The sequence below is a fragment of the Danio aesculapii genome, chromosome 14, assembly GCF_903798145.1.
Source record: "Danio aesculapii chromosome 14, fDanAes4.1, whole genome shotgun sequence".
In the NCBI taxonomy this organism is placed as follows: Eukaryota; Metazoa; Chordata; class Actinopteri; order Cypriniformes; family Danionidae; genus Danio; species Danio aesculapii.
Window position 1 is genome coordinate 34366980 of NC_079448.1, and position 27024 is coordinate 34394003.

Sequence of the window (27024 nt, forward strand, 5' to 3'; positions counted from 1 at the left end):
ATTAATTTGAACTCAATTACGAGTAATGAATGATTATTTTATTTTTTTGTTCTCATAATTTACTGAAAAGGTTTGTACATTAAATATGCTCACATAATACATGTGAGAGGTTTTTGAATGAAGGGTGCCTTACTTGATTTTAAATAATTAATGGAAACAGTAAGAAAATCTACTATCTATAATTATTTATTAAGCATCAACCTTGAACACCTGAAATTAAAGCACACATTGTCTAAAACCAACAGTCACTTTTTCCTTATAAAAAAGTGAAAATAAATAACTTGCACTTTTGGAAACAAAATGAATTGTTTTCAGTGCTTCTCATATTAAAAGTAGAAAATGAGCAGTATCTCTTTTAAATAAAATAGCTCTTGCATATCCTGTAAAAATATTTTAAACAGTGTATATCCTGCATCTTCTGTAAATGAATATTTTAAAGGTGCAGTAGGTGATTGTCTTCAGAAACATTTTTTTGATGTGCTGGTTGAAAGTCTCTTCACATTCCAATAGTAAGATAGATTAAAATAAATGATCTAAATGTGTTTATGTGTATTTTTATGTTTTGGGTAAGGCATAAGACAAAAAAATATTCATTCAATTATACATTAACTGTCTATCAACAAATGTAGAATTGAACAACTGCGCACCTCTGTTCACGCAGATACACCGATGCGCATTCAACATGGGCCGAGGTCATGTGGACCTGAGTAACAGCAGTAAAAACAATTGCTCAATCAAAACGTTACAATTCTGAATCAATTTGGAGTTACTTTTGCACGCTGGAGGAAGGATGACACCATGGCTGAAGTATTTCTTTTAGACAGGTAATGTTCTGTTTTAAAACTATTTAGTCATTTTGTTGTTACGAATGGGTTATATGCACAGAAGTGTTGTTCACCAACAGAAATTTTCCGGCGAACAATTGATGTGACTATTTTCAGTTTCATAAGGCCAGCATCGATAATGTAGATTTTTATTAGGTTGACAACAAGACATCAGTATATAGCGCTATTCAGTCTGAAGCTGAAGTTGGTTTTTTGTACTTACATTGGTTCATTTTTGAACAATGACAACCTGTGACACGCTCCATATATTGTTTACCATGCTACTCTGAATATTCGGTCTTAAATAGCATAAAAGTATGGCTTTATAATAAGTGTAATTCCTGCAGCCCGCCGGCCAATCACTAAGCATACAGTAGTCACTTTAGGACAAAGTGTGGGAGAGAGTGAGACTAATGAGTGAGACTGATAAGTGAGTGATGACAAATTTTGCTTGCTAACTTCACAACAGAAAACATGCTAGATATAAGGCAGTTTTTTGTTCAGAATTGTAGTATTATAAAGTACTATTAAGTTTTCTAACTGGTGAATGACATGATCTAGTGGGTCTCTGTCATCTTTAATGTGCGCGTTCGCGATTTCAGGAGGCGTGGTTTTGGACGATAGCGGAGAGATTATATTTGAAAGATATTATGCTAACCGGTTAGCATTTAGGTAGATCCCCTACTGTAACTGAAATGTAAATAATAATTTTAATTTAATGGAAAATACGTCGTGTCTCTGGCGCAGCTTCCCATCATTGTCAATGTAGTGCAAAGTAAGGCTCGAAAATGGGTCCATCGTCCTACGTGAGCAGAGATCAGAAATGGCTGCGAAGTGGCCACAGAAGTATAAATCAGCCTCAGCCTTTAACAGAGCGGGGTCACGTCACTTCACACGCGGTAGGGAAAATAATTGTAAAAAATCATCCTGGAAAATTTTGATCAATTATAGGTTCTGAATGTCAATTTTGATTACTTTTCGATTATTCACCCAGCCCAACTCCTACATGATTATGAGGCAAAGAAAAAACTGAGAAACAAAGCTGAGAAAAAAAATGTAAAAAAAAGATTAAGAAAAATAAAACCTATGAAAAGAATACAGTGTATGTAAGAATATAGTGTAAATGAACCAGCCCAATAATAAATGAATGAAACCATATATGAATGACAAAAAAACAAATAATAATTAATATTAATAGAATAATACTATATGTTATAAAATAATTGTCACGGTCACCAGCGATCCAGCCCATGTGAATCGCTGGTATTTACAGGGATCGCTTATGAACTACAAATCTACCATTTCATGGACTACATATTCAGTCATGCACCACACACATACAAAACTGGTTCCTAATCATAACTGATTACATACACACAGCTGGAGGATCGTTACAAACTGATTACATGGACTTTAAATACAGCGCGTACACACACACACACACTGCCTTGCTGAGTCTTGTCTACTGTTTATGTGACACTACAACGTGTTTTCCTTTGTCTTGCTTTGCTGTGTTTTTGATCCTTGTTTATTTGTTTATTCCTGTCTGCCTCCTACCTCTGACCATTTGCCTCTCTATTGACTACGATTCTGGATTGCCTGTATACATCTGTTTGCCCCTGTGTTGACCATTGCTTAACTGACCATTCTAATAAACCTGCCTTTGGATCCGCACCCCCGTTGTCAGCGTCACTTATACGTAACAAGAATAATTATAATATTAATATATAGAATGTAAATTCAACATATATAACACTGGTAAACCATCTAGCAAATAAAATTATTAATTCATTAATTTCCTTTGGCTTAGTCCCTTTATTTATCAGCAGTTGCCACAGTGGAATGAATCACTAACTTATTCAGCATAAGTTTTACTCAGCAGACGCCCTTCCAGCTGCAACCCAGTACTGGGAAACACTCATACACTCTCGCATTCACACTCATACACTATGGCCAATTTAGCTTATTTAATTCACCTATACTGCAGGGGAAACCACAGCACCCAGAGGAAACCCACATGAACACGGGGAGAACATGCAAACTCCACAAAGAACTGCCAACTGGCCCAGTTGGGGCTTGAACCAGTGACCAAGTTAAATTAAATTAAATTAATATATTATTTAACATGAGAACGAAGTGGCTATGGGATGTGAAATATATAAAAATGAATAGATAAATAAATAACTACATTTAGTTTATAAACTTTCATGAAGTATAATAATAATTAGCATTTTTGAAATGATTTATTTTTAAATTATTATCCGCAAAGTAATGATAACAGTCAGTAACAGTCATTATATGCAAATATTTGTCTGCTACAGGGTACAATCAACCAATAAAAATGAAGCCTTCCAGTCAGCAGTGCAATAAGTCTCAATATGATTCAGAGATTACGATGAGCTCCCTGCAATGACCGCTGGATAAATGTAAGCGATTAGGGCCTCTTCCCAATCCTTACATTACCATGATTTACTTTCCTAACCAGAGCAGATAGAGCATCATTTTGGACAAGAAGCAGCCATTTGATCTCATTTAGAAACATCTGCCATAACAAGCACACGCTGCAGAAATAGTGAGACTCACCCTGCTGTAAAATCACTAGGGCTTAAGTGCAGATCATCACACAAAGCTACAGAGTTATCCAGCGGTCACCGCTAATCAGCTGATAAAGCTGCCGGAGGGATCACATTAATCAGGCCTTTATCAGTGTTAGCGCCGAGATTAGCGCTATAGCTGGCATCATCAGCGCTGCTTTTTGTACACTGGGCCCTGTGACGAAAATGACGCACGATTGCTGAATATTACATCATGCAAAAAGGGTGACAGCCAATCGGATGCCTTCGTGTCAGAGGAGGAAAAAGGAAAAAGCGAGAGCGCACACATGGCCCATATTCAAACACCTCAATCAGACAGACAGTGTGCTAAAATGCTGCAAAATTAAAGGGACAGATCACCCAAACATTATAAATGTGTAATTTATTCACTCTCATGTTGTTCCCAAGCAGACTTCTATTCTTCTGTGAAACATGGAAGGAGACATTCTGACGCTTGTTACTTTTGCCCATGCAATTAGAACTAACAGGGAGTGAGGCTTTGAAGCTACAAAATAAAGATGCAAAAAAGATTGATGTATTTATGACAGCTCTCCTCCTCATTTATTTTTATTGTTAATAAAAAAACAGCCAGTATTTTTTAGAGTATATACCATTTGTGAATCATGGAAGATGAAGTCACTCTATAAGACAAGAACATTCTGTTGACTAAACTTATGTAGCAACTGCTGTCAGCTAACTCAGACTGTCAGTATGTACAGTACAACAACATAATGTGTTTGCGAAGTTATGTTTAGTCGGTAGAATATCTGGGACCATCAAAATAAAGCATTAACAGATATGAAGTAGACAGTAGCCTCTTTCACGAATTCACACAGAGTAAATTGCTGTCAAATTACTTGAATGACTATACTGGTAAATAAAAAAATGTGCTGTTCGCACAGGTAACAACACTCCGTATTGGAAAAGCACCATTCACATGCATGGGCAGCACGGTGGCGCAGTGGGTAGCGATGTCACCTCACAGTAAGAAGGTCGCTGTATTGTTCGAGCCTCAGCTGGTTCAGTTGGCATTTCTGTGTGGAGTTTGCATGTTCTCCCCGTGTTTACGTGGGTTTCCTCCGGGTGCTCCGGTTTTCTCCACAAGTCCAAAGACATGCGGTACAGGTGAAATGGGTAAGCAAAATTGGCCGTAGTGTATATATGTGTGAATGAGAGTGTATGGGGGTTTCCCAGTGATGAGTTTGCAGCTGGAAGGGCACCCGCTGCGTAAAACATATGCTGGATAATTTGGCAGTTCATTCCGCTGTGGCGACCCCAGATTTATCAATAAAAGGGACTAAGCCGAAAAGCAATGAATGAATGAATGAATGAATTCACATCCATTTTAAAATACTGGTAAATTATATGACAGAAATGACCTTTAAGTGTCTGTGTTTATATTTGTAAACACGTAAACAGTCTTTTTGATTATGATAAGAATTCAAAGGCTTTATATTCCGTTAACATTCGTTCGTTCGTTCGTTCGTTCGTTCGTTCGTTCGTTCGTTCGTTCGTTCGTTCGTTCGTTCGTTCGTTCGTTCGTTCGTTCGTTCATTCATTCATTCATTCATTCATTCATTCATTCATTCATTCATTCCTTTTCCTTCAGCTTAGTCTTTATTTCAGAGGTCACCACTGAAAAACAAAACCACCAACTATTTCGGTATAAGTTTAACACAGCTCTTCCAGCTGCAATCTAGTTCTGGGAAACATCCATACACACTTTAGCCAATTTAGCTTATTCACTTCACTTATACCACTTGTCTTTGGACTGTGGGAGAAACCGGAGCACCCGGAGGAAACCCACGCCAACATGAGGAGAACATGCAAACTCCACACAGAAACGCCAACTGGTCCAGCAGGGACTCGAACCAGCGACCTTCTTGCTCTAAGGCGACAGTGCTAACCACTGAGCCACCGTGCCTCCTTATCATTAACATTGTAGAATGTTAATGAGCAGCCGCATGAGAATTTTCGGATTGGCTGGGAGCAGATGAGTTTAACATCCATGCGTTTTGAACTTATACGTGCTCATACCGGTAATTTTCCAGGCAATTTACTTGTAATTTTACAACTAATTTTCATGTATTTTTACACTCGACAACTTTACAGTAATTAACAGTAGTTTTCCAAAAAAATCTTCATGTGTGAAAGGGGCTAAAGTCTATTAATACTTGTTTGTTGTTTATATGTAGTTGTGTGGTTACTTATAGTCAACAGAATGCTTAAAGGAGTCCATTAAAATAACAACTTGATGATAAATCAAGTTCATTCAGTCATTTTCTTTTCGGCTTAGTCCCTTTATTAATCTGGGGTCGCCACAGCAGAATGAATGACCAGTTTAGCCAGCATATGTTTTACACAGCGGAGGCCCTTTCAGCTGCAACCCATCACTGGGAAACATCCATACACGCTCATTCACACTCATACACTGCGGACAATTTAGCCTACCCAATTCACCTGTACCGCATGTGTTTGGACTGTGGGGGAAACCAGAGCACCTAGAGGAAACCCACGCCAACACGGGGAGAACATGCAAACTCCACACACAAACGCCAACTGACCCAGCCGAGGCTCGAACCAGCGATCTTCTTGCTGAGAGGCAACAGCACTACCTACTACCTAATGTTTTTGCCACAAGCATAAAAAAACAATCTGGCTACAACACACTGACAAATATTGGACGGTGGTGAAGTTTTTGCTATAGTCATGACAAATATCTAACAGTCTGTGCGTCTTTTAGGATATGAACATTCTGGATGAAACCTAAATCGCTGTGTTTATGTACCACACACTTGACATTTCCGTTTCTCATCCTGCAGCTCTAGAATTACTCATACATGCAAACATACACTGTAAACAACTATCACGTTCCAGCAGAGATCAATGATATACTCGTGAAATAAGAGAACAATGGCACACAAGCTTTAAAACTCAGATCAGATATTGGAAATGTATCAAACGACATATGAAAGTGGCCCAAAACGGATGCAAAATGTGATTTGCTCTGTGTTTTTGCTGTTTACATGCATACAACAAGATTGGCTCAGATTTCGCTGAGGCTCAAACCGGTAACTGCTTGATGGCTTGATAAAGTGTGTATGTCACTGTATGTGTGTGTGTAAGTGTACAGTACAGTACAGATTTGAGTTGTGCAGACTCAGCCTCAGGTCTGTGTTACAGGGCTTTCATCACTCACAGACCTTTATTAAGCATGGGGTTACTCTCTTATGCCCTGTGCTACCTCACACTGTTCATTTATTTTTCCCTCACCCTCCTCAATCTTTCACCCTCAAATCTGATTTGGTTGTGCGATAACAACTTCCTTCCTGCGCTCCTGTGTCCTGCATTCTGATTCAGGCCACTGCAAGAGCAACCAACATCCTGTTTATGAATCAAGATGGAAACACTGTTCCTCCTCTGACTAAGTGTTCATGCTGTCCGTGTGTTTTACTCTGTTTACTGGTTGCACATATTATTAAAAATCAATCAAAAACTGGTGAACAAGTCTCAGATTCTTGGTTTGTCCTTCAAAAAAAATAAAATAAATGAGGCATTGATGATTATAGTGTGAACATTAATAAAATGAACATAAAAATGCACCGCAAATTACATAAATTATGCTCTCTTAGTTGTTTTCTTAAAGGCTTAGATGATGCATGAAGCTTTGTTTAAATTGTTTAATTTCGTTCAACTGTTCTAATAGTAGGAATGTTGCATGGATAATATTTCATATATAGTTGAATTAACCAGTAATTCTTTTTATCATGCATACTGTAGTTTGGTTGTTTAATGATTGATTGATTGATTGATTGATTGATTGATTGATTGATTGATTGATTGATTGATTGATTGATTGATTGATCAGACGATTCAAATGTTATCACTCGATTGACTGAGTGTTATCAGTGTTTATCAGCTGATAGGTATAGGCCAGTATAGGCCTTCCGCGCCTACTAGAAGGCTCAGAAGACTATAATCATCCATCCACATAGTTATAGATCACATACGGCTGCGGCAGGAAGCTAATGAGAATTATTTATATTATTCATTAAATTTCCTATTAATTGTATTTTATTAACGTCTACCCCTATCCCAACCCTAAACCCAATCGTCACAGTAATGTAAAAACAGATCTGGATCTGGAATCTTCTCAATTGGTATAACTGATTAACCCTGCGGATGGATGATAACAGCCCTCTGAGCCTACCAGTAGGTGCAGAAGGCTATTCAATCGATTGATAAAATTTGAAGCGGGTGGATTGATTGATGTAGGTAGTTTTGTTTAAATTTTAATACACTAAAAACTTGGAATAATTCACATTTTACATACAGTTCAATCACATCTTATATTTTAAATAAATACATACAAAAAAAAACAAAATTAAAAGTAAAAATTATTACAAATACATGCCTAAGTAATAAAATATGACAAATTTATTATATTGAATAAATATCGTTACTATTTAAAACTGTTTTTAATATCTTAGTTTTAAATGACACTTTCCTTCAGAAAATATTCTGGGGTGCGTTTCTCAAACAATGACGTACAGCAACTAGAGGCTGAACTATCATAGTATGATGCAATTACTTTGGGAAAGTATGTGCAGATCCATCATTTGAACCAATGCGTGGTAATGTTCACAATGACAGATAAACAAGACTCAGCTCAGAGGTGTAATCAATGGAACCTGGAACAGGTGCATGTGAGCGGTGCATGACTGGATAAGTAGTTCTTTTGCTGGCAGATTTGTAGTTCTCCAGTGATCTGCTTGGGCTAAATCACTGGTGACTGTGACAAGTACAGATACATTTTTTAATAAATAAACTATAAACTAAAATTAATAACGTATGCTATATATTTTTGTTTTCACCAGCTTTAGAGACGTATATTCCGCTTTTAACCAATAGGTCACCTACAGCTTTCCTCATAAGCCATGGCTGCATTCAAAATGGCATAAATGATTTCAAAGTGCACTACAAAAGGAATGCAATTGTCAATATGAAGATCGCTAAAACTGAACTGTAAAAACACTTTCAAAGCAAATGACACCTTTTTTAATCAATGCAAGTTTAAATGTTGGAACTTTTGAAAGGAATAGGGCATAGGGGGATAACTTGGAATAGAACACAACTAGGAACTATGTTCTAACTACAGCTCTGGAGGTGTATTTGCAAGTGTACAAGTTTGCAACGTAGTTTGCATGTTCATTGCAATGACGGATTTGGGAAACACCAAATCATCTAACTATATTTGTAACGATGGAACTTGCGATCTTAGTTCCAGATGGTTTTTGGAAATGCACCCCTGTTTGGTAAGAAAAACAATGAACAATTTCAACAGTTTCAAACTTAAAAAAAAAAAGCAATACATTTTCTAAAAATTGTATTAAATATATGTTATTATATATGTCTTTCAGAAAACAATAAGCACACCCACTCATTCAATGCTATTTCATTGAATTAGTAAAATATGTTTTCATCTAATTCATCCATGAGTAACATATCATATGGCTTTCATAACCCAATAAAAAATAAAACCTAAAAAAAAAACAAACACAAAGGCCTTGGCCACACTTCTACATAAACAAATGACAGCTCTTCAAGACAAGCAGGAGTTTCGGGACAGCAGGTTAGCATCCTCCTTTCATGCATGTACTAGAGATGCTTTTCATCCTGTTTTCTGTTCGAGCACGCCGAATGTGTGTCCCAGAACAGTGTCTTACCCCTCTTCTCTTCCCTGTCACTTCAGGATTAGCTATAAATAGCTTCTCGCCTGGAGTGCTTGAATAGACTGAATCTCAGCCGCTCTGTAAAGACATTACTGGCCCATTGAGTCTGTTGCTTAAACCTCCATCAGTGAACACACTACAGCACAGACGCTTTAGTTAAAAACAGACTCAATTTATCCTGCCGTTCAACATAGGCTATATATTCTGTCTGTCTGTATATTCTATCTCTTCTGAACACACAACTGATGAAAGCTAGGAGGGGTTTTTGTGTGTGTGTGTGTGTGTGTGTGTGTGTGTGTGTGTGTGTGTGTGTGTTAAAAATGGAGAAGGTGAAAATGTCTCAATTTAGAAATAAGAAGATGTGCTGTGTTTCGTAAAGAAATCAATGATCTATTTTTTATATTCTGTTTGTGCGATAGTCTAAACATTGGACTTCAAAGTCTACACAAATTTCCACATATTATCTTTTAATGTTTTATATATATTATCGACAGACTAATATGGCCTTATATTGTTAGTTTGCCTTTTTTACATATACTATATATTAATAGCAGGCATATTTGGTATGCTGTCTAGACTAAGGACATAGCCAGAAAATTCCCTGATCCCAAGCAAGGGATGAGAATAAATTAAAGGGATATTTCATTCAAAAATTATTTACTCATCCTCCATTTGTTCCAAACCAGTTTGAGCTCATTTCTTCAAAAGAAGATATTTTAAAGAATGTTAGAAACCTGTAGCCATTAACCTGCATTGTAGGAAAACTATGAGTAACTGCAACACTTAAATATAGACCTTTCATACTATACATGTCCTGATGACTAAATGAACTTGTAGCGCCAAAGTAAATTAATTTTTTTTTAACAATAGCCATGTAATGGATAGAAACCATAAATTGAAGATGATTAGCGGCTTGTTTTTATTGTCCTATAATCTTATATCAGAGACATTTAGCTTCAGTGTTTGAGTCTCCACAAGAAGTAAACTGTGCAATACGATATCACCTCTGTGCCTTCGAGGAAGCCACTTAACCCAAGACTGCACCAGAGAGATTATCCTTCTAATAAGTTCATATGACTAATCTATGGTTTCACATTGCAGAATGTAAGACATTATCCTTGCTAGACCAATAAATAAAGATTATATACACCACTCCACAGGCTACGAGACTGAATATCTTACAATTAATATGTTGAGATATTTAATTTAAAGCAAGACAGTGGAGGAAAACAAGCTAAAAATATGTAGTTATCAGCATGCTTGCCTAATTACTTGATTACATTAAGATTTGCAAAAAAAAAAAAATTTGTAGAACAACTTAAAATGTTGTTAAAAATATATATATATATATTTATATACACAGTGGGGGAAATAAGTTTTGAACAGATCATGGGAATAATATTTTTAAAGGAGCTGTTAAGGTTAAAATACAAACATAAAAAAATAAATAAAAAAATTGATATGTTTAATAACAAAATAATGTTATAAGGAGAAAGTACTGAACTACTGAAATGCATTTAATACTGTATATTAAAGGTTTTTTGATGAAGGCAGCTTAAAGACGTATGGAGAATGAACTCACATAAATTGCTCAGGGGTGATTTTTTTTTCACAGACTCAACGGTGTAAAAATCTTGTAGGCTCTGTGGGTCTCATCTATCAAATCCGATCTTTATTTTTCATTTTCTATTGGATTCAGGTCAGGTGATTGGCTAGGCCATTCTACAGCTCAATTTTCTTACTCTGAAAGCATCTGAAAACACTTGGCTGTGTTTTGGATCATTGTCTAGCTGAAATGTCCACTCTGGATCTTCATCATTCTGGTAATGTACTGTAGATGTTGGACTGAAGCAGCTGATATTAATTTACAATGACCAAGGGCAGAGGGTTGCTGAGTAACTACAGAGAGATTTCAGCTGCTGTCTGGGCTTTCACTGCTTTTCTACATCTCCCTTTCTTCATGTGTTCAATACTTTTTCCCTGTGTCATTTCACTTTATTACGCATAACTTAATTTTTAAACTAATTAGATTTGTTTTTTTGCATATATGGATTTCTTTGGTTGTTACCAACATCCGGTAAGAATTTAAATGAAAGTCAATGGCACCTTTAGAAATATGTTTTCTGAGAAAATGGTGACGTGTTCTACAGTTATTTGCCCCCACATTCTATATTGTAGAGTAAATGTGAAAAAAAAATGATGTATGAACACATTTTGGAGAACTTCTTGCCAAAAGGCCATTTAAAAACTATATTGTAATTGAAACAGAAAAAATAATAACATTTAAAAAAACTAAATATTTAAAAGTGTATTTTGGTTGTTTTCTTCTCATTAGACTGAAAAAAATACACTTTATGAAAAGCCTCAGGTCTGTAAAATATCTGAAAGTTGACAGCCTCTTTGCCTGCAGTGTCTGGCCTTAAACACAAACTTCCTGGATCATGTACGTTGATGGATGAGAAAGAGAGAGCAGCACTGACAGATACTCATCCAGTTCTTCTGTCCAGCTCAACTCTCTCAGATTCTTCACTGGAGTCGATGCTCCAAATTGGGTGTCTGTGTAAATCAGTGGCGACAAGGCCTGGGCCCGCCAGAAGCCCTGTGGGAGAGGACGCTCTGGAGTCTTATGTAATTGTGCTATTCTACTGCGTCCCACTGGCCCAAGGCAAGAACAATATCACTGAATGAGGCCTTAGGGTTCGACTATCACCACTCTTCACATTTAAAAACACCCAGACCATCATCGAGCAGAATGAGGAGGACGCGAAAAATTTGAATAATATCATTGCACAAATCTGAGTTGTGAGCCTGGGGTAAGACAACAAATCACACTGTGTTTGTTCTTTTGGCCAAAAGAGCTCTGCCACATTGGCTGATCTAATTTAGATTTTTTTCTTCATATTTGTAAGCTAAAAGAGTTTGGGTTCCTACTTTGAAAGGCTGTATGTGATACAGATTAATAACATGAACTGAATTAAAACAGTTTTTTTAGGTGACAGGGTGGCTCAGTGGTTGGCACTGTTGCCTCTCAGCAGGAAGGTCGCTGGTTCGAGTCCCAGCTGAGTCAGTTGGCATTTCTGTGTGGAGTTTGCATGTTCTCCCTCTGTTCATGTGGCTTTCCTCCAGGTGCCCCGGTTTACTCCACAGTTCAGACATGTGCTATAGGTGAATTGAATAAATTCAATTGGCCATAGTATATGAGAGTGAATGAGTGTGTATGGATGTTTCCCAGTACTGGGTTGCCGCTGGAAGGTCATCCACTGCATAAAACATATGCTGGATAAGTTGGTGGTTCATTCTGCTGTGGTGACCCCTGATGAATAAAGGGACTAATCTGAAGAAAAATGAATGAATGATTGAATGAATGAATTAAAACAAAATTGACTCAAGCTGAAAAAAAATTGCAGTTGCTACTGTAGAGATGCTTAAAACCCACTAAGCAATTTTGTGTTATTTAGTTGTTTAGGCTAAAACAATGCTAAATTTGACATATTTGAAAGATTTTGAAAATCTTGTTAATAACATTAGTCTAATAATAGACTAGTCATCCGATAGACAGGAATCAATTATTACACTTATGAATCTGTCTAATCTGTTTATTTGATGACTAGTCTATTTTCGAACTATTGTTAGATATCTGTTAGACCAGGGGTGGGCAAACTCAGTCCTGGAGGGCCGGTGTCCTGCACAGTTTAGCTCCAACTCTAATCAAACACACCTGCTTATAGATTTTTAGATTGTTCGTTGGAACGATTGATTTGGGAAATGGCAAATCAACGAACTATGTTTGTAACGACGGAACTTGCGACCTTAGTTGGCTAATGATGGTTTTGGGAAACGCACCCCTGGTCATTCATACACAATTATCAGTTATATTACAAAAAAATATTTTTAGGGTACAATAAGGAACATTTTTAGGGTAATGACTTAATTTTAAATCTCAACAAAAGCTTTGTATATAAATGACATGATAAAGATTATATTCAGTAAGCTATGGCCATTCTAGTAGTTATGGAATTCTATAGTTCCAGTCTTAAACACAAAGCATAAAAGCATGCTGGGTATAGTTTACTTGTTTCATTCCACCATAATTAAACTGAACTGAATCAACACTACTGTGACTTAAACAGAATAGCACCCTTTATTGTCTTATCAGAGCCTATTTTCATATCTGACAAAGTGATGTGACAGTTTTCTATTACTGTAAACAAACTGTACTGTATAAAGTTAAACAGTAAAGAAAACTTTCCAGCCATTTCCCAGTCAACTTTTCAACAAAAACTGGGGCATCACCCGTCTATACAGTGGCAAGAGCACAAACGAATATGAAATGGAGCTGTAGTGTGTTCACATATTGATTTCCACTCTGACACAGCGAATATTTGCACTCACGGTGGCCAGTGCTGAATAAAGCTGCGGATCCGTGTTTGAGCGAGGCAGTGAAGGAGAGATGTTACCTACTGTACACCTCTCAGCTGGGCTCTCCAGGAGCACGAGGGATTGAAGAGGTGTGAAACAGGTTGATGAAAGAGGAGAATAGGTGAAAGCATGTGGGGAGATGACTCACGTCTAAACAGGCATCTGGAAAACACTGGTGTGGGCGAGAGGAAAAGACCAAGCATGTGTGTGTTTGCATGAGTGTTTAGGGAAAAGAGGGGGAGTTCAGCAGGCCTGAGCCATTCGCTTCTTCCCATTCACAGACTCATGCTACGTTTACATGTGTCAGTTCTGTAATAAATGTGTTTTCTCAAGTTAAACGCAGCCCTGATTTAAATGCCATTTAGCTAATGTACACACAGACACAGAATGAGTGAGTCAACGGCAACTGTAGTTTTAAGAGAAAATCTGATATGGATTTGACTGAATCAAATAAAGTAACAGCAGGTGAGAGTTGGGTTGGCAGGTTTTACTCATCTTTACTCCAGGAGGTCTGTGAGTGTGTGTGAAGTGTGTGAAAGACGAGATCTGGGGCTCTGTTTAAACAGCTACTCTGAAATTAGCAGTGAAGGATAGGAGCTTGTTGGTTTAGGAATGACACTTAATATGTAATGTTTACAATGCGTAAATATTTAGGGAGACACTAAATAGTAAGTGGGGGATATAGAAAAAAGTACAATTGTAAATTAGTCATTAACAAGAAACTAAATTAATGAATGTTTGATTGATTGACTGACTGACTGACTGACTGACTGACTGACTGACTGACTGACTGACTGACTGATTGTTTGATTGATTGATTGATTGATTGATTGATTGATTGATTGATCATGCAAACACCACCAGGTCTGACATTAAATTATTCACAGAAATACCAAAGAGGATCTGAAGTGTCAAAAGGGCAAAACAAAAGCAGGTAAAAAAGACATCATCTTAAGCGAAAACAAAGCAGAACAGAACAGAAAAGGCAAAGAGAAAGGAAAAACTGCCAAAACTGTCAAAAGCAACAAACACACACACACATACACACGCACGCACGCACACACACACGCACACAAAGCAAACTAAACAGTCACAAGGATGAATAAGTCACAAAAATAAATCAAGTGTATTTATGAAATCAAAATATAATTTATAGTGGGGGAAATAAGAATTCAACACGTCACTATTTTTCTCAGAAAACATATTTCTAAAGGTACCGTTGACTTGAAACTTTCACCAGAGGCAAAAAAAAATACAAAACGAATTAGTTTGCAAATTAAGTTATGTAAAAATAAAATGAAATGACGCAGGGAAAAAGTATTGAACATATAAAAAAAGGAAGGTGTAGAAAGGCAGTGAAAGCCCAGACAGCAGCTGAAATCTTTCAGTAGTTATTCAGCAACCCTCTGCCCTTTGTCAGGGTAAATTAATATTAGCTGCTTCAATCCAAAATCTACATTAGCAGGATGATGAAGATGAAACCCAACTGGACATTTCAGCCAGACAATGATCCAAAACACAGCCAAGGAAACTCTCAAATGCTTTCAGAGAAAGAAAATCAAGCTGTAGAGTGGCCTAGCCAATCACCTGACTTGAATTCAATAGAAAATACAAAATAAAGATCAGATTTGATAGATGAGACCCAGATTTTTACACTGTTGAAGTCATGAGTCACACCTGCGAAAAGCATGATTTCATTCTCCATATGAGAGTCAAGCTGCCAATTATCAGTAATTCAGTACTTTCTCCTTGTGTCATTCCATTGATATTAAAGAGCCCCTTTTATGAATTAAAAAGGTCAAATTTTGGTTTTGGTGGTCTACAACAACAGGCTGATATGCATACAAGGTCAAAAAACACTTTCATCGTCTTATAATTTGCATTTATTTTTACCTAATTATCCCAACGACTCCCGTTTGATTCGTTCAGCGATTCATTTGTTCCCAAACCCCTCCTTAGCACGATGCCAATCTGCGCTGATTGGTCTGATGACCCAGTCTGTTGTGATTGGTCCACTGCGTTCAGCATGAGACAGAGAGAAACGCCCACCACGGCTTATCAACAATTTTGAAGTAGTCAGAGTGTAGAGTGTATGTGTGAGCCCAATGCATGAGTGCATTACAGCAATGCAGTTTAACACAAGCATATTACTCTATTCTTAACCATAAGTAAAAACAGTGGCACACATATTAATCCACACAGTGGCAAGATCTGAACTATTTTGAAACTTGACATTCGCATTCGCATTTAAATCTGTTAACAAAGCAGCACGTGTCGTGTTTTCAATGTGGTTTTAGACACGATATGAGAATATAAAGAGTTAACCAGATACAGTACAAGTCACGTGGAGTGGTTAAAAGTAACAAAACACAATTAAATACATAATTTGCAAGCTAGAGAAAACAAGGAGCCAACCATTTTAAATCGCACTTACTTACACTTGTGAACTGGAGGAAGAAACTGATCCATGAACTGTCTACTGATAAAGTTTCTGTCAAGCTCTGACAAAGTCACATACATCAATTGTCTTTTCTGAATCTTCCTTTAACAAACGGCAGATGAATCCCGTGTTGTAAGCAAGTAGATTGCTGAATTCACTCATCAGAAAAAGTATGGGAACACAGCACAAGACTGGGGCTGTAATGCTGAGGTATTTTTGTAAAAATTAACTCGAACCACTGACTCTTCACAGCCTTATCTTTGGGTAGAGAAAATAACACCAACTTTCCCTCACACTTCAGAGCACAGTATCGTCGCAACGTGATTCAACCAGGATCTGCTACAGGAACTTCCTGTTTTTCTTTCTACAGTGTTAGTGGGTGGGGCCAGGGGTTTCAATTTTCCCAGGCGGGCTTGAGTTCCGTATCGACGTCACGCCGACATGGCTAAAGACTTACATCTGGGATTTATTTGAACCACTATGAATCAACTCTTTTATAGATGAATCTATAGTTTTAATTGGTGCACTTTTAGATTTAAGCCTTAGCTGGATATTTCACTTTACTTCAAGGTCATTTTTAAAAAACCATAATAGAGGCTCTTTACACATAACTTTTTTTTTCTTTTCTTTTCTTTTTTTTAAGATTTATTTTTATGTTTGATTTGTTTAGTTTTTTTTAACCAAAATCTGGTTCAATCCCATGTCAACAGCTCCTTTGGAAATCATATTCCCAGGAAAAAACATGACGTGCTGAATACTAACCCCCCCCCCCCCCCCCTCACTGTATATATACAGTATAATATGACATCACTGTTTTAGAGCAAAGATGACATCGTAGAGCATATTGGATCCCCTCAATCACACCGCTGGCATTTCCCAGCACCTAAAACACTGTCTGTCTGTCCTGGAGGGAGATGATAGCAGTATCTGAATGACCAGTCCGATCAGCAGCACAATCTCTCTCAGCTTTGCCACATCTGAATCCAGGTAAGAAACACAACAATACTGTCTGTAAATGTGAGCACAAAACCATTTCCTAAATATAAACAGTCTTAAAAACCCCATGCAAGGAAAGTGCATGATGCTCCTTCTCCATCAGAATTCCCTCAGCTCACATCCATTATCATAACCATGACTTATTCATGCTTTTCTCTGTTTGCGCAAACATTTGCATAAACAGCTCCAGCCGGATCCCGTGAGCATGATGCAACAAAACGAGGAAACAAACAAGCAGAAACGGCATTACTGGAGTCCAGCTTGACTCTGCGCCATTAGCCATAACAGTGTTGAAATGAGAAGTGAGGGTCAGTCGTAATGTTATTTCAGATCTCATCGGGCACAGCCATGCCGTTTACACAGGTGGCAGAGTGGCTGAAGGTGCCAAGCGCTTTATTGATGCACACGCTTTGTGGAATATCATTTCTAATTCTGCACAGCAGGGCTTTGGACGTAACTGTGATTTATGACTGCAGTAATGTTATATGTGCTGTATGGATGACACCACAACACTTGTTAGAGTGGATAATGGTGTCTGATAGGGCTGGATGATATGATGTACTTTATGTGTCAACATAGAAACGTGTCATCTGGTTGAGGTCTTGATTTATTGTGTATTTAATGTAAAGCAGAATTTAGTGCTTAAGTAAAGTCACCTTTATTACTATAGAGCTTTATACAACGTACTGTAGATTGTGTCAAAGCTACTTTACAATAATGATCAGGAAAAAGGAAAAAAGGCATAATATTTCAGATAGTTCAGAGAATTTAGAATATCAACTATGTTAATAATAATAATATAAATAATAATAATAATAATAATAATAAATATCATTATTATGATTATTATTATTATAAATATATATATAAAGTAGTATTATCGAAATAATAATAAAAATGTGGATAAATAACTAAACAAACATAATAGTAATAAATAATAAATAAATAAATGAATAATAATGAATAAAATTTATTCATTTTCTTTTCGGCTTAGTCCCTTTATTAATCAGGGGTTGCCACAGCGGAATGAACCGCCAACTTATCCAGCATATGTTTTACGCAGAGGATGTACTTGCAGCTGCAACCCGTCATTGGGAAACATCCATACACACTTATTCACACTCATTCACACTCATACACTACTAACAGTTTTAGCTTACCCAGTTCACCTATACAGTACCACATGTCTTTGGACTTGTGGGGCAAACCGGAGCACCTGGAGGAAACCCGCACAAACACGGGGAGAACAAGCAAACTCCACACAGAAACACCAACTGACCCAGCCGAGCCTGCGCCACTGTGCAGCCCAATAAATAAAATTTTATTATTATAAAAAAAATTATAAAAAATGATAAAGCAGTTTTTTCTTTAAATAAATAAATACTTTGATTTACTCTATCAGGGATCGCCACAGCAGATTGAACAGATAATTACTCTGGCATATGTTTTTATGTGGCAGATGCCTATCCAGCCGCGACCCAGTACTGAAAAATGAAATAAATAAATAAAATATTATTGATCAAATACAGCCATCATGAGACTTCTTTCAAAAACTTAGAGTAGATTTAAACATTGGTAACAGTAGCAGGGAATTTATATAAACAAAATTTTTCATATCCACACACACAGTGTAATAGTTCCGGAGAAGACACCTTGGGATATGAAAAGGTTTGGCCTTTAAATAACAAATGTTAGTGTGTCCTGGGGTTTGAGTGTATCATTTCAAGGATAAATGTGGAAAGTACAACCTGTTCTGAGTTGTTGATTAAATTTGACAAAGAAACAGACTTTTGGAACACACTTTACTATGAATAGGGATTAGAAATCATAATAGAGAGAATATAATATAATATAATATAATATAATATAATATAATATAATATAATATAATATAATATAATATAATATAATATAATATAATATAATATAATATAATATAATATAATATAATATAATATAATGGGGCGGCGCGGTGGCAAGAAGGTCATTGGTTCGAGTCTTTGCTGGGTCAGTTGGCCTTTCAGTGTGGAGTTTGCATGTTCTCCCCATGTTTGCGTGGGTTTTCTCCGGGTGCTCCGGTTTCCCCCACAGTCTTAAGACATGAGGTACAGGTGAATTGGGTAGGTTAAATTGTCTGTAGAACTTGTCTATAGCACTTGTTCACTGCTGCTCTTATAGTTGTGTAAATTGCTTCCTTGTCCTCATTTGTAAGTCGCTTTGTATAAAAGCGTCTGCTAAATGACTAAATGTAAATGTAAATGTAATGTATATTTTTTTATATTTAAAATACAAGTTATTAAAAATATCATTATATATGATATAATAATAGAGAAAATAAATAGATATAAAGAAAGAGGTAAGGATAGAGAAAAACCAAAAATCAGGAAGATATTGATTTGGAGAAGAAGTTGAAGATAAAGTAGAAAAGCAAAAGAGATACAGAATGTTGATCTGAGTCCTCATTGAAAGTGTGTGTATACAGTAACATTTGTCCTGATTCAGATCAAGAAAGAGAGCAACCGATTTTCCACTTACAGAAACAGTACCTGCATTCACTGCTCCCTCCAATACTGAAATATTTCTCACAAAAATGGATCTAACAACAGCACAGTGGTTCATTTCTCCATCCTCTCTTGATGAGGTAGAAAATTCTGAACAATTGTTTAAATCAGTCATGGCATTCCAAGTGCGTATGGTTCAAATTTTTCATTATGGATCACAAAAGGAAAGGTTTTGCAGAATGTTCATGCTGCTCTGTTTATAAAGTGTGGAAGTGTGAGAAATTGCTTTAAAACGTCATAAAAATACCCCAAAAGCTGTTTTATATTATGGTAATGTAAGATTAGATTATTAGATTAGATTCAATTTATTGTCATCACACATGTACAAGTACAAGGCAACGAAATGCAGGTACAAGGCAACGAAATGCAGGTGAATAATTGAAATAAATTACTCATATCTAGGCCCACACGGAATCTGCGCGCTCAGAAATCTGCAGATTTCCGCAGATTTTTAGCCCATCATTGAGTCTATTTATTTACTTGTGTAAATGTTTTTAAATTTATATTTATTCAGTTTTTCAATTAATTTCAGTAATATTATTCACAAATATGAAAATGTTTATATGATTTATTCACAATACAGTTTGTAAAGTAATATTTTCTGTGTTTTGGTAGCTATATTATATAAGAGACTTGCTTTATTTACCAATTAAGTGGATCTTATTGTATTTGCATTGTAAACAGTACATAAAAGTTATTAAAGAAAATCTTTTTTATTTCATATATTAAGTTTTTAGTAATGATACTCCCAAAATCATTCCAAATAAATCCGCAGATTTTTAACAAACTTCAGCGCAGAAATAGCTAAAAATGTCCACAGATTCTGTCTGGCCCTACTCATATCCTCACCAACACATATCACAATAATGTGCAATATATTGTTTCCAGGAAAGACAAAGACTTGAGAATTGTGAAAAATTTTGACTAAAAATAACAAATGTTATGTCCTGAGGGTTGAGTAATGGCTTTCAAGTCAAAATACAAGAAAATACAACTTGTCCTGAGTTATTAATATGAACATATTGATAAATGTAAAAAGCTTAAATGGAAAATGCTTAGTCCCAAATGTTACAGAATATATAATAAAATAATATATGTTTTTTAATGACTTGAAATACATGTATGCTATTACATATATTCCAAAACACCTGTAGAGCAAAATCAAGAACAAATCAGGTATTATTATAATTATTATTAATCAATTAAAACTGTTACAGTGTTACTTTTCCTCCAGGGTTTCTGCAGGTTTCAAGGCCGGATTGGGTAGCTATTGGGTTAATGGCCAGATTGGGTAGCTATAGATGAACAGAGGAAAATTAAGACCTGTTAAAAAAAGATTTAAGATCTACAACACAATATTTCAGTAGACTTTAGACTTTTTAAGGCCTAAAATAAATTTTTTGAGATTTAAGACATTTTAAGACTTTTTAAACCCCTCGGATACCCTGTTCCTCATAAGTTTGGCTTCATCTGTAATTGCATGTATTGGGCTGTTAACCTAGTGGTGTAGAGTGTATATAAAAGTTATCATATAATCATAATGACAGACCAAACATTTGTAAATGCTTGAAGGTGGAAATTGTTGCAGACAGGCTGACTCGCATTTATTGTATGGAAAAGAGCAGTGTTAACTTTCTGCAAAACATCTCCTCCTGTGTTTCTCTGAGGAAGAAAAACACCAGGAACGACATGAGAATGCATAAAAGATGAATTCTCATTTCGAGGTCAACTACCCCCCTCACCCTGGACAGCACAGTGATCATAAACACATTTCAGAAGAAACCCATGAGTTTCTTAGCAAATTCAGTCACGTCCAGGCAGAGCTTCAGTCAGACTGAATAATAGATCTGCAGTCCTCCAGTCTGCCTCTTTATAAGCTTCCCCTCCTCTTTTTCACTCATGTCCTCTTGTTTGCAGCAGGATCCAGACAGATATAAATTTACCACAAACGGACACAGAAAAGATCCCCTGCGTCCAACTCACTCTCGCTCTCCTCAACAACTCTATATATTGTGCCGAAATGAGGTAGTAATGACCGTGAATATAAACCATTACTGAATAATTGATTAGGCACATGTTTGTCAGCAGTAAAGGCACTGTATCTATGACAACTAAATTATCCATCAATCTAGTGCCGCATCCCAGCGAAGCGTGAACAATTCATATGTCATCCAGCACAGCGGCTTGTGTGTGTGTTTAACTTCATTTATTTAGGCTTGAGGTGACTGCTGATGGCTTACCCAGAGATCTGAGAGTCTGAAAAGAAAAGCACTTTTTCAAATCACATCTTAACACTCTACCAGATTTCCAAAACAATCCAAGACAACAGAGCATTCAGCCGCATGCAGCACCGCATATATAACCCAGTGTGTACAAACGACCATTAGCAGACATCAGCATCCCTCATGCACCTGACAGAAAGAGCCAGATAAATGGGAAAGGAAGACAAAGAGACGGAGGGTTCGGACCAGCCCTTCTGAAAGCAGACACACTATTGCTTGTGAAGCAGATGGGCAGCGATTTAACAGATATGCATCTACCGTAGAAACATGTAGACCTAATGTGGGGGAGGGAAGCATCTGGTTTAAAGTGATAGTTCACCCAAAAATTAAAATTCTGTCATCGTTTACTCTCATCTTCTTCTTCCAAATGTTGAACACAAAAGAAGATTATTTGAAGAATGTTGGAAACTGGCATTTCATAGTATTTCTTCCTACTATGGATGTCAACAATGGTGAGTAAATTGTTATTTTGGGTGAACTATGCCTTTAAATTAAAAGAAGTGAGAGATTTCAAAGGGGAGGGGCTTATTGAGGGGTGGAGTTTAAATGCTTGTGAAACTTCCTCATCTTTCACTCATTCGCTGGCTCAGAATGAAGGGTTTTTTATAAAGGGGCTGCAATGCCCACATTTTTCTTCATGTAAGAGCAGGTGCAGCCATTTGTAAACTTAATGTGTCTGGCTTTTGGTGTCATCCACTTTCATTTATTTTTAGCTACTGTACATAAAACAGCTTGTTATTTTGCTAATAAAACTGGTGTTTAACATTCTACTTTAATGTACTTGCTTTATCATGTCCAGTCTGGGTTGTCTCATTAACAGTTTTACTACTATTTATTGTTTTTGCTTTTCTTGCATTTTAGCATTTTTCTATAATGGCTAATGAATTGGAAGTCTCAAACATTCAAAGAAAACAACTATATAACTCAAAAACTAGAGTCAATGTACAAAGTCATTTGGTATCATATGACACTAAAAACTAATCACGTGAGATCAAATTATCAAGAATGAAGTTATAATTTTGTAATACTTTTTTTAATCAAGCAATTTCATGTTTTATTTTATTATTGTACTATATTAAGACACATCTTCAAAGTTACATTTTTTTTTTTTTTTGGATTTGCCTTTACATTTTATTTGTGCTCTATTTTAGAAACTATAACTGATAATGTGTCTTTCAATAATATTTTTTATCATTTAGAACCTGGTTCTTCAACCCTGCTCCTGGAGGCCCACAATCCAGCACAGATAAAGCAAACCTAAAGCAGCTATTGAGATTGCTAGGGTCATTTGTAAATACACAAGCAAGTGTGCTAAAGCAGGTTGTAAATACACTTTTCAGGGCAGTGGGTTCCCAGGAAGAGGGTTGAAGACTTCTGATTTAGAGCATTTATTTGCTGAAAATGTTAATAGGTCAAAATGAAAATGTTCCATGTTTTCAGACATTTCATTAAAAATGACAGCAAATGGAAACCAAATAATAATTCATTATTTTCAAATAATATTTACAAAATGGCATTCAAAGCTTCAAAGCCAATTCAAAGCTTAACATAGTTAAAATATATTTAGATTAGTTCATGTAAAGTTATAGTTTGGCGATATATTTTTAAAAAAATTGGTTTAAAATGTTTAATATGCATAATTTGAGATGAATAAAACATTAAATTATTGTTTTTTCAGATATTCTTTATCTAACTGGTTTGAGGATGTATTTTGGGATATGAGCAATTCCATGGAAATGTCAACCTTGCCATGAACAAAATAAAGTTTTCACTAAAATAACGAAACTCTTTCTACGATGTTTGAGTAGGCTTGTATTTTATAGTACTGTAAACATACTCAAAAATGCCTTTGTCAGTGTTTTCAAACAATTATATTTGATTAACCAAAGTCACAAAAGTGGCATTTTTACATCTGTCACATTCATAACAGAGAGATGTCACATCCATAACCAAGAATTTCCCTAAAATGTTGAATAAAATAAAATCAATTATTATTGTTCTATAGAAAGAGCCAACTCTTATCCTTTTGATTAGCATGTTTCTTTTGGGTTGTGCAGTTTAAAGCATAAGTCCACATTTAGGAAACACACACACACACACACACACACAGAGAAAAGGAGGAGTGTGGCCTCATAACATTTAACATCACACGCTTCCAGCTGTTTCTGCAAGACACACATACAGCTCACAGACAGAAGATGCACAAACCAAAAGCTTTTAACCAAAGCAAAAGTAAGTTCAAATGAAACTTAAACTTAAAATACAAAAGCATTAGCAAGGTAAAGAAAAAACATGGATGTGTTGCACACAAACCTTCGGGCTCTGAGTTCTCTTTGAGGACGACTTGCTTCAGCGGGCAGCAGAAGATTTCGTGACACTTAGCACGAAAAGGGGAGCCTTTACCCCTTATATCCGCAGAATGGATGGAGTCCTGCCGCAACATAATGTACTCCTGGGTACCTGGGGCAGCGTCATCCTGGACTGCGGTCGGGCCACAACAAAATGAACGCAGGGTTAGAAAGGGAGATAGCGCTCAAAGCAACATAACTAATTGAACACAATGAGAAAACAGGCAAAGAAAAGAGACAAAGTATAAATGGTAACAATAAGTTATAATAATAAGCATCAACTGTAACAATAAGATTAGCAGAACATATAGAACAGATTGATATACAGGTAGAGAAGAAAAGAAGAGTGAGGGAGACAAAGAAAAGCTTAATACATAATAGGACTAGGCGATTTATTTAATGATTATGAAGTTAGATTTTATTAAATTATGCAATAATGTGAAAATCAGGGTCATTTTAACAGGGTTTTTCCTAAAAATAAAATAACATAAAATAAAATAAAATAAAATAATAATAATACTAAATTAAAATAAAAACAAAACAAAATAAAAATACAAAAAAATAAATAAATAAATAATGTAAAATAAAATAAAAGTAAAACAAAATTACTAAAATAAAACAAAATAAAATAAAATAATAATAATGATACTAAAATAAAATAAAATAAAAACAAAACAAAAAGTAAAAAACAAAACAAAATAAAAATACAAAAAATAAATAAATAAAAAATAAAGTATAATAAAATAAAAGTAAAACAAAATTACTAAAATAAAATAAAACAAAACAAAAAATAAAATAAAATAAATATACTAAAATAAATTAAATAAAAACAAAACAAAATAAAATAAAAATAGAAAAAATAAAATAAAAATACAAAAATAAAATAAAATAAAATAAAATAACTAAAACAAAACAAAACATTTCACTATTTTTATTGACACAACCCGTCATTTTCTTAACAGTGACTAAAATTTTAAGAGATGAAAAGATAAATTTCAAATCAAATTAATAAAATTTGAATAATAAATAAAACAATTTAATGGCTAATGTAATAACTCAAAAAAATATTTTGGTGAAATTTTCGTGTATAAAAACATGTGGTAAAAATGAATGGAGGTATAGAGTATAAGTTCCTGTCTTCCTGTCTGTATGACTATGTACAGGTTGATATTAATGAAAATGATTAATTATAAATATTTCCTGTTCATCAAGAGAAAAAACGTGAAATATTTTTGACATTTATTCATTATTGACATTAAAAGGATTGAATCTATTTTAATGCAAGAAAAAAATCCAAAACATAAAATAAAATCAAAAAATTAAATTAAATAAAATCTGATATCGCCCAGCCCTAATACAAAGTACATCACAATGGTGGAAACAATACGACAGCAGTTAGTTAAGCATTGGGATCTGGGATAATGTGGTAAAAGTCAGAGCAGGCAGGGGATTTGGAGCTCGTCTGGCTCTCCTCTACTGAAATCACATATTTCAGAGGTTGATGACCAGGGTACAGAACAGTGTGTCTATGGACAGAGCACCATGCAAACTTACTGCGATGCATCACGTTTTTTTCTAAACTGATTTCTTCAGTACGAGAGATAATCAATCCTGTGAAAGCATGCATGATCTTCCAGCACAGGCATTATCTGCATCACACATGCACAGAGGAAGCACTTTATTATGGAAGATTATTTATATACAACGTGCATTTATGAACAGCTGTCATTGTTCCAGTACTGATTATGAGCTAATGTGTCTGCACTCTCATTTATGATAAAAACACAGTCAAAAAATCATTTGTAGAAAGCACTGATCAATTTCATTTATATCCTGAAGGAGCTCTTGTAAAGCATTAACTACAGTGTGCCCATATTAACTACAAAATAAGACCCTTAAGGTGAGACTTTTAGGATTTGGGGCTTTTCATAAAGTCTGCTATTTATGGGCTTATTTCCTCAAAGTGTAAATATTGAGCCTCTTAAGTGGAGTACTAAACCTGTCAATCAATTTCCAGCTAAACCAATAGCAAGAATTCGGGGTGTGGCTACTGCTCCAGGCTGGCTAAGGGTGTGGAATCACAGCTGACAAGTTACAAGGGAAAAAAACTCAGATTCACTTCTGAAAGTGCATGGCAAAGTTCGAAGACTTGACAAAATATGCAGCGGCAGACAGACAGAGAGGTAAAACAAGAATAATGTTTGACAGTGCTTTTACTAGATGGAATGTTTGGGCTCTTGTCGAGACCCCAAACTGCAGTTTCTCGCTGACAGTTAAGCTGTGTTTGCTGGTAACTCTTTACTTTACTAAGCCTTATATGCACAAGTTAAATACTGTACAGATAAAGATAATTATAATAAGCACTTTAGTTTTATACTTCTGAAATGTGATGCTAGTATTTGGCTAACATACTGTATATAAGTATTTTTTGCTAAATTACAGTGTATGGTATACAGTTGGAAGTCAGAATTATTAGCCCCCTGCATATTTTTTTCCCCAATTTCTGTTTAACGGAGACACGTTTTTAACACATTTCTAAACATAATAGTTTTGATACCTAATTTCTAATAACTGATTTATTTGATCTTTTTGTCATGATGACAGTACATCCTATTTTACTAGATATTTTTAAAGATACTAGTATCCAGGGTAGCACAGTGGCACAGTGGGTAGCACAATCACCTCACAGCAAAAAGGTCGCTGCTTTGAGCCCTGGCTAGGTCAGTTGGTATTTCTGTGTGGAGTTTACGTGTTCTCCCCGTGTTGGCGTGGGTATCTTCCAGGTGCTCCGGTTTCCCCCACAGTCCAAAGACATGCGGTATAGGTAA

At 35.7% G+C, this 27024-nt stretch overlaps 1 protein-coding gene across 2 annotated transcripts in view; it reads right to left on the bottom strand.

Annotated features, from left to right (window-relative positions):
- Positions 1 to 27024, bottom strand: part of fgf13a (fibroblast growth factor 13a) — a 229078-nt gene that overhangs the window by 97952 nt on the left and 104102 nt on the right. For both annotated transcript variants that reach the window (XM_056472339.1, XM_056472340.1), the window contains exon 3: positions 24162 to 24329. In XM_056472339.1, the coding sequence (XP_056328314.1) occupies positions 24162 to 24329 (168 nt within the window). The remainder of the gene's footprint in view (positions 1 to 24161; positions 24330 to 27024) is intronic.